The sequence below is a fragment of the Lissotriton vulgaris genome, chromosome 8, assembly GCF_964263255.1.
Source record: "Lissotriton vulgaris chromosome 8, aLisVul1.2, whole genome shotgun sequence".
NCBI classification, from domain to species: Eukaryota; Metazoa; Chordata; class Amphibia; order Caudata; family Salamandridae; genus Lissotriton; species Lissotriton vulgaris.
Genome location: NC_141696.1, coordinates 418,957,188 through 418,970,822, shown reverse-complemented (window position 1 = coordinate 418,970,822; position 13,635 = coordinate 418,957,188). Strand labels below are relative to the sequence as shown.

Sequence of the window (13,635 nt, the reverse complement as noted above, 5' to 3'; positions counted from 1 at the left end):
TCTTACCAGTCCATTAAAGAGTTATCCAACACTTCAGGCCTATTACGAGTACGGACTCCAGTTACCCAGTCTCCAGACACTTTCATGAATTACATGATTGAGAATTAAATCTCTTCAATACTCTATCATGGACCACATCACTAAGAATATAAGAGGTGGTGATAGAGAGAAACAGTTCCGTAAATTGGAATCAAGGTATATTCTTTTGTGGGATTTCAAAGAACAGAAAGGATTAAATTGTGATGAAGAATAATGCACACATTTATCATGTTTTCTGAGTATCCGACATTTTAAGTACAGGTGCAGTTTTTATCTTTATTTCAATGTTTAATATTATTTCATGCAATGTGAAAGGTAATGAATTTGTCTTTTTTTTAAGGCTGTGGATGAGGAAATAGGAAATGGACCCATGGAACTGACTATGTCTATGAATGCTATATGTGGATATACGGGCATTTAAAATTGACACTTACTGTTGTGACCAAGGCTTGCGTGAGTGCCGAAAAGCATTGACAGATTGTGTTCCATTGTGGCTTTCATTGAAATGAAATAATTTTATGGAAAGCTCTCCTGTAGTGCCATCTTCTCATTCTTGATGATGAAAAAAGTAGGTTTGACTTTTAAGTATGTGCTGGCGTACCTGACAGAGCACTGCAGTGGTTTGGAGCCCACCCGCAACTCGCCATATTTGTTGTCTACTGCACTAGCATATGCACTAAAATGAGCTGTAGCATGACATGAAACAGTACTCGAGTGCCTTTTAGCACCATATATTATAGCCATATAGCCCACTGCTGAGGGTTATACCAGTTATTAAAGGCCATGAGCCTTAGTTTTAGGCCAAAGCCCGAGGCCAGGGTGTATAACAAGCGAGAGGGCATTTAACAACCGGCATACCCGAGGCACAAGGGCTATAAGGCTGTTAGAACCTTCCACCCACTGAGGGCAGAATGTTGTAAATGAAATAGGGAGAAACAGGAAGACGAACATTGGAATGATGGAGCAGAAGGCTTGTACCAGTCCATAAAAGCACACAGCTACTCCATTGTCTTCAGGGGGGCTCCCAACATTCCAATGTTGTAATTAGAACTTGTAATTTATGTTATGTTTATGGAAATATATGATTTCAAGAACCACCGTCACTTTAGTCAACATCAGTACATAGAGGACCTCAAAACAAGTCGCTGAACATTACTTCTACAGCCAGTTCTCTTCTTTCACACAGTGTAAGTAATTAGCTGCTTCCAGCAAGAAAATCTTTTGGATCATGAGTAAGTAGACTACTATTAAATATGATTAGCCAGAGAAGGGGTATTCACAAAGGCATTTTGCACCAATGAGTAAGTTACATGTGTGAGTTTATTCTTTCACTTTTGAGTAACTTTACTATTTTGGACTATTCACAAAATTTGAGGGGAATGTTACTCAAATAGGTAGACTTATATGCTTTCATCCCCTAAAAAAGAACTCTGGAGTCAAATTTACAAATGTAATTTACTCCTGCCAAAAAAGAAACAGTATTACGTCCAGGATCACAAACGGCCAACCACTGATACCGGACAACCCTCCCATGTATATTGCCATTATTTCTAATGGGGTTTTATTTTAAGTCCCTACCTTCATTGTTTTCAATGGAAGGGTGTCATAGTATCAGTGGTTGTCCATGTGTGGAGCTAGACTTGCTCTAACTCTGAACTGGAGGAATGTACTACTGTTTTGTCTTTTTATGAATGTAGTGACTTTAGGAGTTCATTTTGGCAATGCAATAAACATACTCTATTGTGGGAGGGTGCATGCCCCTTACACCTCTTAAACCTTTCATTACTCCTCCCTACAACCTTCTCATTTAGTAATACACCCTTTTTTCCAGCCACTACCCCTGGTTCCTCTCATATTTACTACTATGTGGTAAACGTACATGTGCAAGGACCTTACCATAGAAAAAATAGAAGAGGTGGAGGTGAAGATTTAACTTTGCAAGTGTGCATGAATGTTCAGGCAACCACTTGGGGCCGGCCAAACATACATGCGCACTTACAATGCTCTCCACCCAGGTTGCATTACAGCCTTGGTGGAGAACATGACCAGGCTCCCACTCCCTGGCTGAGCACTAAATTGTGGTGCTCAGACAAATCACAAAGCTTGTAATTGGCTTAGAGAAGTCTGGGTGTGCTTCATGTTCTGTTCCGGTGGAAGGACGACGAGGAAGAGAGACAGAGGAGAGATGAGAAGGTACTGTATGTATTTTAAATTGTATTTAAAAAAATTAATTTTAATTCATTTTAAACTCTCCCCCGCCCGCCACCCTCAATCGGTGCTGGCCGCAACTGTATATCAGAGAATTTGTGTGATAGTGTGAAGAACATGGACTATTTGGGTAAAAAACAACTACCCTTCCCAGTGACATGCATATTTTACTCAAGGGTTATTTGTTGGATGTCTAAGTCCACACTCTACTTTTTGAAATGAGCAGACTGTCTTTGTTATGGCATTCATATTTACACAAATGTTTCTCTATGAAAACACTGTGAACTATATTTATCATTCTTTCACACAATGCAATACAGCGCAACACAACGCAAGGCAGCAAGATGCATTGCTGCAATGTGGTGTGTGAAAGGGAAGGAACGTGGCATATCTATCAAGATAAGGCGCATTCTTGCCTTCTCCTTGTGCTGGCACACTTGTAGCTGCCATGCACCAATGCAAACACCCTTGCACCATGTTGCAAGGGTGCCTACAGGATTGTTTCTGTGAAGGAAGGGAAACTTTCCTGCAGTAAACAATCCTTTGAGGCATGCTCCTCTTTCTATGAGTGCACATGTGGAAAGAGGAAAAAATAAGGAGAAATAAAGATATCCTCCTTGTCACGTCTTCCCTGGGAAACAGCAGCATGTTGGCACATTCCCTAGTCTACCGCTCATGGTAAAGCTGGGATTGCTTCAAAATCCATGAGTGGATGCATGGGAACGACCATGCTCAACCCATGGAACGGCTCCCTGGGGCAGAGTAATGCATGGCAGCGAGCAACGACTTGTGTGGCTTGATAAATCTCATCTAGGCTTTGTGTCACCCTTGCAAGGCACAAGGGTGACACAAAATGTTGATAAATATGCCCCTGTATGTGTAGGGCTGTCTCCCTTACAGGATATGGACAATAGTAATGATCAGCTTGCAGCGAGTGCAATGTTTCTGCAACATTCTTGACAGCCACTGCTAGAGGTTGCAGAAAAGGCCCAAATAATGTGAGGGAAAAGAAGCGAAAGTCAGTTGTTATACATCAGTAGAGTTGAAGTGTTCGCGCCTGTAGGTCATTGATTGAGTATGCGCCTTCACATTAGGATCTTTAGTTTACATGTGTGAAAGATATGTAAGATTCCGGACAGGAGTAGTGGAACAGTATGTGAAGCGCAAACAGCTTGTAGACAAGAAGCCCACAGGTCTGTCCAGGGAGGAAGTAAGAGGAAGGACATTTCCCCTCAGGGGGATACTGACCCTGCAGTGACCCTTCCTCACGGGTAGATCAAAGCCTAAGGCCAAAAGAATGAACCATCTTGCAGACGCTCAGGTCCAATTCAGTGATGACTAGATAGTGACCAGGCTAATTATCACAACCTACCGAACAGGCATGAAATAGGAATAGGTTGAACACAAACCTGATTGCCTCTATGTAGATAGTGTGTGTGTAGTGCTCGTCTGGGTATTGGTGATAGTGCTATCAATTTTGGTGGGTGAGACAGGTAGGTAGGACCTCAGTAATCCTGAATTTGGGGTACCTAGGTAAGGCATACCTCTCAGATACATGCTAGGCTGGGACTTGAAGCAGAACCCGACATCAGGTAGAGGTGGGGAGGTAGTCACACATATTGGTCACCAGCAATTCGTGAATTCTGAAAACAACGTGCTTTGCTCATAACATTGATTCTACATGGTAGGTAGATTCCTCCTGGCCACTTCCATATACCATTACTGAGTACAATCCTTCCCATTGATATCTCCCCTGCCTGATGAAAACAGCTTATGGATTATTTACCTAGTATGGTGTTTGACTGACTCTGAACTACACATTGAACTGAGATCTTTTTAGAACAACAACAGTGCTCACAAAATAACAGTGAAATGGTGTAACACAATAAACGTTGGTACCCTTGTTCTTCTCTGCTTTCACTATTCTGGGAATCTCTAGATAGTGACTGCAGAACTGGTGTGTGTGTGTGCACATGCCATGTGCGAATAATCAAACAAAATGTGTTATTTTCACTGCGCACTGCAGTGTGGGTGGGCTTCCCTCCTGTATTTTTTCCCGCCAAGCTTTACTGTTGTTGAGTAGTTATTTCTGAGAAAGGGAACACAGCCTACCCCACAGATGTTGTTTTTCATATCTTGCAAGATTCTGTTTTGGCTTGTAACACTATTCCTCTTAAAAGGTTGGCTATACAATTTCTTTTACATTATATTGAAAAAATGTAATTCTTTTCCTGTGATTTTCGAAGTAAAACCGGTGTAGGATGCATCCACGAAAAAACTTTAAATTAATGATAAAAAATCCTTCTATGATCTCAAATGTTTGTCCAATACCCTGAGCACTCTGTTATAGACATGTCCTCTCGATTGAAGGTCAACATAGCATTGCTCACGCGCCAAGAGTCTCAACATGTATACAAATGTATCAAGATGCATGGAGTTAACCTGCCCACGTCACAAAACAGAGTGAAGACAGTTCGTTGAGCACTTGGCGGTGGGTCACTGATGGAGGCACAGCAGGACTAGAAAGAGGTGTGATTAGCAGTTCTGGGCTCCAGCTCAGGTCAGCAGTGAAGGACTAGCAAATCACTTGGATAAGAGTGCACCGTTATAATCTTCCATGTGCCAATCTCCCACAACAATGGCCATGCTTGTCATATTGATGGGATCAATCTGTGTTGGCTCATCTGCATTCCAATAACCAAGAACCGCTGCATGTCCAAAGGTAATTCTCCACTCAACTTTTAAATATACACTCATTTTGTCCAGAAATGATTGTAAACATTGGATATTTTTGAATTCACGATTTGAAAAACCATGAAAAAGCACTCACAACTACATCAGAAACAGAGAAAGTTAGATTTCAGCACAGCTCACAAATTTTCATTTTGGTCTCCTCCCATCAGGTGACCAAACGCTTTCACCCCTTATGTAGGTTATAACCCTACTATATAGCAGACATTATATAATATGACCATAATGTTGCATCCATTAAATCGCCCACTGAAACACTATATCGCAATGTAAGTAGAGGTTAATATAAAGATAAGTCCAGCAATTGAATGGGTAAGTAGACGATATGGAGGTAAAAATAGCGATAACATACTTAACATTTCGATGTAGTGGTAGGCACTGTACTGGTTGCAAGATTATTGTAGGTCAATATTGTTGACCTAAATATAGTGTCATACAACCCTTGAATAGTACTTGACATTTCCCTCCATTTCTCTAGAGACAATCAGGCTAGCCCATCTTCATAACTACCACATTTCTAAAAGGGCTTTCCCCTCTCTTAATTTGGAACAGGATTTGATGTTCGCACATGTCTTCATGTTTGTTTCTGCCCTTGCCTGTAGCAGGAGCTGAGCAGTGCAAGTGGATGATTATTATTGGAAAGGTATTGCTTATGTGGGTTAAAGTGATCAGTAGTTTGATGCACTCGCTTGCCGCATTAAAAAGAGCACATACCCTAGCACCAAAGAGAACTGGTGCTGGACTTGGCTAAAGGACAGGAAATTATGATAGTATTACCTGGGAGCACCAGTCAGTGTGTTGAACCCCAGTGGACAGTGAAACATCGAAAAACAACTAAGCAACCTAGGCTGAACCTTGTGTCCTTGCCTGGACTCCGAACCGAGTAGCTTTTAATGATGCATTTAAAATTTGAACAAGACTTTCGGTAGTCACCTGTAACTACAGCTTATCGTATAAACTTAGTAGAATTTGGTAAGAATATAGTATTTCAACTCAATTTTTGTTTAGAAGCAACTAGAGTTCATCCACTTTCCTTTTTCAGCTTCCCATTGAATGTTCTATTTTGGATACCACAATGGCTCCCAAGAGTGTCCACCTTGGCAAATTGAGGTGAAACCGCCAGTGTCCTTCTAGAGTTCTACAAGAAAACCAAGACGGCTTCACCATAGCGAGCCTCCTCTAAAGGTATAGGTATCCGACCCAGTATACAAGATTAAACAGCAGGAACGATGTAGGGAAAAAGACTCTGGAGTAGGAGTCTAGTTCTAAAAGGTCTATGTGAATCCGGCCTCTCCGCCAGGAGCCAGATTTACATTCCTCGTAGCAGCAGAAGAAGCTTTGACAGTCTTTGCCATCTAAACACTCATAACCACAAGCCTCTTCAAGGTCCTGCCAGTACATGGCATTGTTCAAAGTGATGACTGTGCGGGGTGGTCCCATGTCCAGTACTGAATACCTCTGTAGGGCAAACAAAAACAACAATGTTAAAGCATTCACCCTTGTTACTTGCAATGTCATCAACAATTCAAAACAATAAGAGATGGAAATCTGCATAAAATATTACATTTACAGGTCTGTCACAGAATATACATGAAACACATTGCACAGCTATATTATAATATGCAAGAATGGTGGCTAGAACTGGTAAGAGCCATTGTCAAGACCCTTTCATAATTAGACCACAAAACTACAGTCTCTTGGTGCTATTACTATCCAACTGTAACTATTGATGGGAGAGAAAGTCTGGACTCACAGTTTTCCTATCTGTGATGTATTGTTCTATGTGATGGTTCTTTGCCCATGCTAATCTGGCAGATGTAGAAACTTCCCTTGCCAGTTTGTTTACAGTAAAGCTTGACTTAGCTGTGTAATGAATATCTTTACTGCAATGGTGTCCTATTTGGCGCAGGTAAGTTCAATGAATCGATGCAAATGATCGATGTGGACACCTAAGGTGTGAACATTTTAAATATTCAGTAGCAGGAGGAGGGAAAAGGTTTGGGGTTTGTACTGTTCATAAATTATGTTTTCAACTAATGGCATTTTCTTTATTCAGGCCAGGAAAACCACCAAGTATTTCTAAATCATTGACTCCACCTCATTATCTAAAAACTATTAGCTGGGAAGAAGAATTCTTTAATAGAATGTATAGAGCATGCGTATCAATCTAACATGGTTTATAGACCCAAACTGCAGTACATTGTCTTCAATATAGAGATGGGTAGCATGTAGGTGAGGTATATAGATAGCTTGCACACAAGTAACACAGGAAGAGCAAGATATTGCCAATATGGGAAGTTCACCAATCATTTATTATCAAACGGGGATGGTGAGGCAGTAGACTTTCCCTATTCATTTTAACATTGTATGTTAATGGCCATAGCATTGCTCTTAAAAAGGTGACTATTAGGACAGGAATGTACCCTGCATGATGTTCAGTCATGTTTTCCTGCCCTGCGTGCCCAATTGTGTATATCTATGATCCTGTTATTTTTAAATTTCAGCCCTAGCCACACATTATTGTGGTATGTGTGCAGAGGCCTAGGCCTGTTCCTTAATATGAGTGAGTTCCTGGACCTGTCCAGGGGCATGGCGGGGCACATATCAACCTTGCTCTCACAGAACCAAAACTGCAATACTGTTTCTATCCTGGATTTAGCCGATGGAGTGGAGATAGCAGCATACGGTTTTGGAAAACCATAGTTGTCACTAGATAATTGTATCTGTGTCACTGGAGTGGGAATTTACTGGCCCACTGGTATGAAGTTTAACAATTATGCGCCTACCAGATCCTAGTGATAACATCCCAAATGTATGTGCACATGTTTTGGATAAAGGGCCTTCGTAGTGCCTGCCTGGTGCGTGTAAATTATCCAGCGTAATGGATTCTTGAGCGATCCATTTTGAATGCCCTAATCCAGAGTTATTGTACAAGATGGAGGTGAGACTGTTTTCCCAGACAAATTTACAGCACCCTGAAAGCTGTGGTTGAATAATTGGACATCCAAAACTTCAAACTTCGGGTCAAGTACCTATATAGATTGACAGTAATAAATAACGTTGCTCACACGGTATCAAAACATTCTGCTACCACCAGGGTGTAAGTTAATCATAAACCAAAGGGTTATGATCTAAAAATAGGAAATAAACAGTGCAGAAGCGCACATAATGTGCAGTCCATTACATAAATAGTCAGGTGCAAGTCAATTCTTAAATTCCAGAATTTTTATTTCAAAGTTGTTCCAGATATTCACATGAATTTTGGTTGTGGATTCGTGGACAACTAGCAGCTGTCATATGTTTAATCGAAAAAGTGACTTCCTCACGGTCCATCACAAATCATCATGTAGAAATAAGTAATTACTACAAAAGTAGAGGAAGGTTGGTTCATCGATGAGTAAGAGGATTAAGAGACTGATACGTCTTTCATAAAGCCAAAAAAGATCTTCGAAGCCAATAGCTGCATAGGAAAATGCAACCATGAGTAGTGGTCAACCAATAATGCATTAGGGTAAGATCAGGTTGAAGTCACTGACACTCAAGTATCGCAAGAATACGGCTGGGGCTTATAAAGGTCAATGTTTGTCTAGCATTGGATCAGCCATCCCTGCCTGAGAAGCGACCCTGGTCACCAGAGGATACGAAGCAGCTGCCTCTTTACAGACAAGGCAACCCGAAGAGGACTTGAGAAGAATTTATGGCTTCTACTCTCATAATTGGGAGGGAGGGCAAGTACAGGAGGAACAGCTGTCCTCCCAAGTATGCAGACCCAAACATGGGCTGAAAAGATTCAGTTTGTCAGATAAAATGAACTGCGAGAGAGACTGTGCCAATTGAGAGAGTATGCATTAATACACACCTGAGCCTAATTATGCTTGACATTGACGCTGGGAGAGACCTACATGCACTGGGAGTAGGCGGAGGGCCATTAGTAGGAAATGACCCAGACAAGCTCAAGCACTGAGGAAACTAAGGGGCACATTTACAAGGGAACTGGCAGAGATAGGAATTAGCCTTCCTGGCTTAACTCCTTACTCCGCCACTTCAGAAATGCAGGGCTGCACCATTTTTACAAGATTATGGTGCAGCCCTGCGTTTCCCCCAAGCCGGCGCTACACTCAGCAGCCTAGGGACAAAGCAGGCACCCTTGCACCATAGTGCAAGGATGTCTGCGTGCAGGGGGAGATTCTTTATGTTCCGTCTTCCTGCACATAAACAATCTTTAAATGTCGTTTTGTAACTTCTATGTGTGTTGCTTAGTGCAGCACACATTGAAGTTGCAAAACGGGATTTAAAAAAAATTATTGTTTATTTGCAGGAAGGGGGACCCTCCTGTACATAAATAATCATTGGCCTTTTGCTGTTTTCATGTGTGCTGCACAATGGGGGATACCTGAGAACAGCAAAAGCGAGGAGAAATGAAACATTTCTCCTCATTGCGCCAGGGTAAGACCAGGTTTTCCCTGGTCTTAATTCTGGCATTTCCTCCTATTTACAACTCCCTCGTAAATAGGAGGCAGCATCAGAATCAATGGGTGTTGCAGTGGAACGCCCACTGCAACATCCATTGCCCTCCACTTTCACTCTAAGCATAGCGTGAAAGTGGGCCTTATTTACAGGCAACTGCCTTGTAAATAAGGCCTTGTAAATAAATTCCACCAAATGTCACTGCCGGCAACTTAGATAAGGAAAATCAAAATTACCACTTCCTCCTGAAAGAAACAAAGAGGAATGCTCCAGTAGAACCCAAGCCAGCACAAACCTCAGCAAGGAGAATTTCCCCATCGTGAAGGACTTCTCCAATCCCATAACTACCTGGAACAACATCAACCCCTCCTAAAAACTGTGTGACACCCTAGCAGACTTCTTCCATGACAAAATCTCAGTCATCTATGAATATTCTAAACCCCAACCCCACTGCCAACAGCATCAGCCTGCTCACACCTACAAACACTAACCCTGAACACCTCCTCACTCATTGGGACCCTCTCACAACTCAAGCCAGAGTCTCCATCATGAACTCAGTACACTTGGGAGTACCCCTGAACCCTTGTCCCCGCCATGTCATCAACCTAGAGAACAAGACGATTGGCGACGGGCTCAAAAAGATCCTGAACATCTCCATCACCTCGGCCTCCTTCCCTAAAGACTGGAAACATGATGAAGTGATGCTCCTCCTGAGGAATCCATTTGTCAACCCAGCAGAACTGAAGAACTACCGTCCCATCTCCCTACTCCCATTTCCAACAAAGGTTCTCGATAAGTCAATCTACCAGCAGCTCACCGAACACCTGGAACACAACAACCTCTTGGACCCCTCCCAATCCAAATCTCTTGGCAACCACAGTACTGAGAAAGCCCTGATTGCAGCCACAACAACATACGGGGCCTCCAGGTGGGAGAAACAGCAACCCTCACTTCGTATGGACCTGTCAGCCGTCTTGGACACCGTCTACCATTACATCTTGATCAAGAGACTCTACTAGAATTCGAGGAGACGGCCTCAAATGGATCGTCTCATATCTCACTGGAAGAACCCAGAGAATCTATCTTCCATTGTTGACCTTGGAAACCAAGAAGATTATCTGTGGCATACCTCAAGGATCATCCCTCAGCCCCCCTTCTTCAACACATACATTACCCCATATGCTCACACTGTCAGATCGAATGGAGTAAACATCATCTTCTATGCCAATGATACTCAGTTCATCCTATAGCTGTCAGAAGACACCTCCACCACCAGAACCAACTTCCACAGCTGTATGATGAACGTCGTCCACTGGATGAGGGACAACTGTCTCAAACTCAAATCGGACAAAACAGAAGTCCTCATCTTCAGAAACAACACCTCACCATGGAATAAAGCATGGTGGCCTGCTGAACCCGGCCCAACCCTTGCCCCAACAGACCAAGCCTGCAACCTCGGCATCATCTTTGACAGCAAGCTATCTATGAAAAAAACAGGTAAATGCTGTCGTATCCACCTGCTTCCACACACTACGCGTGGTCTGCAAGATATTCAGGTGGCTCGCAGTCAACACCAGAAGGACCGTCACTCAGGCCCTCACCACCAGCAAACTGGACTAGGGGAACACATTCTACTTCGGAATCACCTCATGCCCCCTGAAGAGACTACAGACAATACAAACTTCAGCTGCAAGACTCATCCTCGACCTCCCCAGCGGACAATATCACACCCTAACTCAAGAAGCCACACTGGCTTCTGATCCAGAAGAGATGCCAGTTGAAGTTGTTGAGCCATGCATACAAAACCCTGCATAATGAAGGACCAGCGTACAGCAACAAATGCATGATTTTCCAACAACCGACCAGACACCTACGATCCACCTCCCTCTTCCCCGTAGACACCCCCTGAATCTTCCGAAGCAACAATGGAGGCCAATCCTTCTCACACCTGGCAGTCAGCTTGGAATGACCTTCCCTTGCACCTCCGGCCCATCTCATTGCTCGGGCAATTCAGGAAAGAACTCAAGACCTGGCTGTTCAAATGAATAGATGATCGCAAAGCAGTAAGTGACCTTAGTGCCTTGAGACCCTCATGGGTGATTTGCTGCACTGTATATATATCCTTGATTAATTGAAGTTAATTCTAATGAGCATGTCATTTATGGAGGCAAAACATGGGGCTATCATACATGGAGTGAACTCTTGACAATTAGGTACAAACTCATTAAATACTTTTGGCGGTGTAATCAAATACTCGTACGATGTGGGTTTGCATGAGTTGGTGATATTTTTGCTCTGTGTCAAATAGTTCTTTTAAAAATATTATTAGGATGAGATAGAATGTAATACCCAGCTAGTGTTATCGAAAACAGTTCACATTTTTACAGCGTCTCCTGTTTGTAATGCTTCTGGTTCAGTGAAAATAATCTGTTGTCTGTAAAGCATTCTGATCATCATTAAATACTTTTCAGACTGTGATCAGACACCTGGTTTAGAGAGGCATCCTCAGTTGTCTTCAGACTAGATTGGGGATTATGAGATAAGGGAAATAAAGCATAACAATGATATGCCACCTTCCATTAAACAACCATCATTTTCCTACTGACATGAAACCTGACCTCTGAGAACAATGATTACCTCCTTCAGCAAAACATCCTTGACTGCCATTCTATGAATCAACTCTGCCAGGTTAAAGAATTACCAGGTTAAAAAATTACTGTAATACAAGATTTAAGGATCACATGAATTGAGGAAGCATGTAAGTTATTCTTAAGGGTGTGATGGCATAGGGCCGTAGGAAATCTGTATTACAGTGTTGCACCCAAACATTGGGTGGATCAGGGATGGTGTTAACCTCAAACTCACCAGAGGAAGTTTGAATGGTACAAAGGTGTTTGTTAGCCTCAGTCAACAGGGCTAACCGGGATAAAACCGAAGTAAGCACTTTTCATTTCAATGCCAGGAGTGTGCTGACAGAGGGCAGCATTACATCATTCTTTCTGGGCAACAGACGCTATGACAAGGTTCTGGCAATAGAACCAGCCTCACTAACCCTTCAGAATTTCATTCCAAACTACCACACTTCAGCCCTGGATGTTCCTTATGAACAAACAGAAAGCCAGACAATGACCAGAATTTGAAATATAATGGTAGTCATAGCCAGGGATATCGTGTTCCATGAGATAAACTGGACATGCATGTTGCCATCCTACAAACAATAGCATCTCTCCAAATGACAATAGATGGGTAGCTCGATAAACTAAACCAGCTAATTATGAGAACCCAGGGTCTGGTCGAATCGAAGGAGGACCAACCACAATGTATATGTAGTCGTCTGACAGAGAAGGTTTCTCACTCATGGAGATGATGGGACCCTGATTGAAGACTTAAAAAAAGAAGTGCCAATGTCAAGGATTAGACAGGTGGCAGATCAAGACTGGGAACTCAAAAGTGAACCCTATCCAAGAGGATACGCTTCTTCAATCTCACAAATTTTGCACAACATGAGAAGAGTATAAGATTATGGAAATTAAATATCCATATCTGCCAGCATGTCTCAGGTGCAAAAACAACCCGAAACTAATCTGATTGTAAACTCAGAAACAACTTTCAGGAGGCCGAAAGTGAGGCACAAGGAAACAAGCCTGATACTGAACGTCCGCTTCCATAGGAGCCACCATTGTCAAGTAAAAAAGAAAAGGTTAAAGAAATGAATAAGTCAAAAGGAAGCTCCGCATCCCCGACACAAAGTGGTGGAAAACAAGACACTACTAGTCTTCAAATGGGGAAGTGGGAAGGAAGAGAAAATCAAACCGAAACCCACATTGAGAAGCACACAATCCATCACACCAAAAGACAAAAGCTATAGGCAGAAGAATGCAGTGAAGTTCCAAGAAGTTGCAAACCTAAGAGAAGGCCACATTGAACCCCATACTGAACCCCACCGGGGAAAACCAGCTGCCTCCTAATCCACATCCTAGGACACAATTAAAAGAGTTCGAGCGACAGCACAAAGTGGGGGAGACTCCAACTAATTTGTTGTTATCACGCAACAGCATCAATGGTATTAATCATCCGGGCCCCAATACAAGGGGTGGCGTGGTGAGCAAAATAAGGATGGATTAAACCCAGATCTGTGATTGGGGCTGAATGTTTTGCCAATGTGCAACA

At 42.5% G+C, this 13,635-nt stretch overlaps 1 protein-coding gene across 3 annotated transcripts in view; it reads right to left on the bottom strand.

The window, feature by feature from the left end:
• Positions 1-5,869: 5,869 nt before the first annotated feature.
• LOC147697113 (gamma-aminobutyric acid receptor subunit gamma-3) overlaps positions 5,870-13,635 on the bottom strand; it is a 1,420,783-nt gene continuing 1,413,017 nt past the window's right edge. The window contains exons 7-8 of one of the 3 annotated variants that reach the window (XM_086933292.1): positions 13,477-13,489; positions 5,870-6,446 (exon numbers count right to left, since the gene is read on the bottom strand). In XM_086933292.1, the coding sequence (XP_086789418.1) occupies positions 6,178-6,446; positions 13,477-13,489 (282 nt within the window). In that variant the 3' untranslated portion in view covers positions 5,870-6,177. Of the gene's footprint in view, positions 6,457-13,476; positions 13,490-13,635 lie in introns of all 3 variants that reach the window. The other 2 variants (XM_086933291.1, XM_086933290.1) reach the window with 2 other exon arrangements.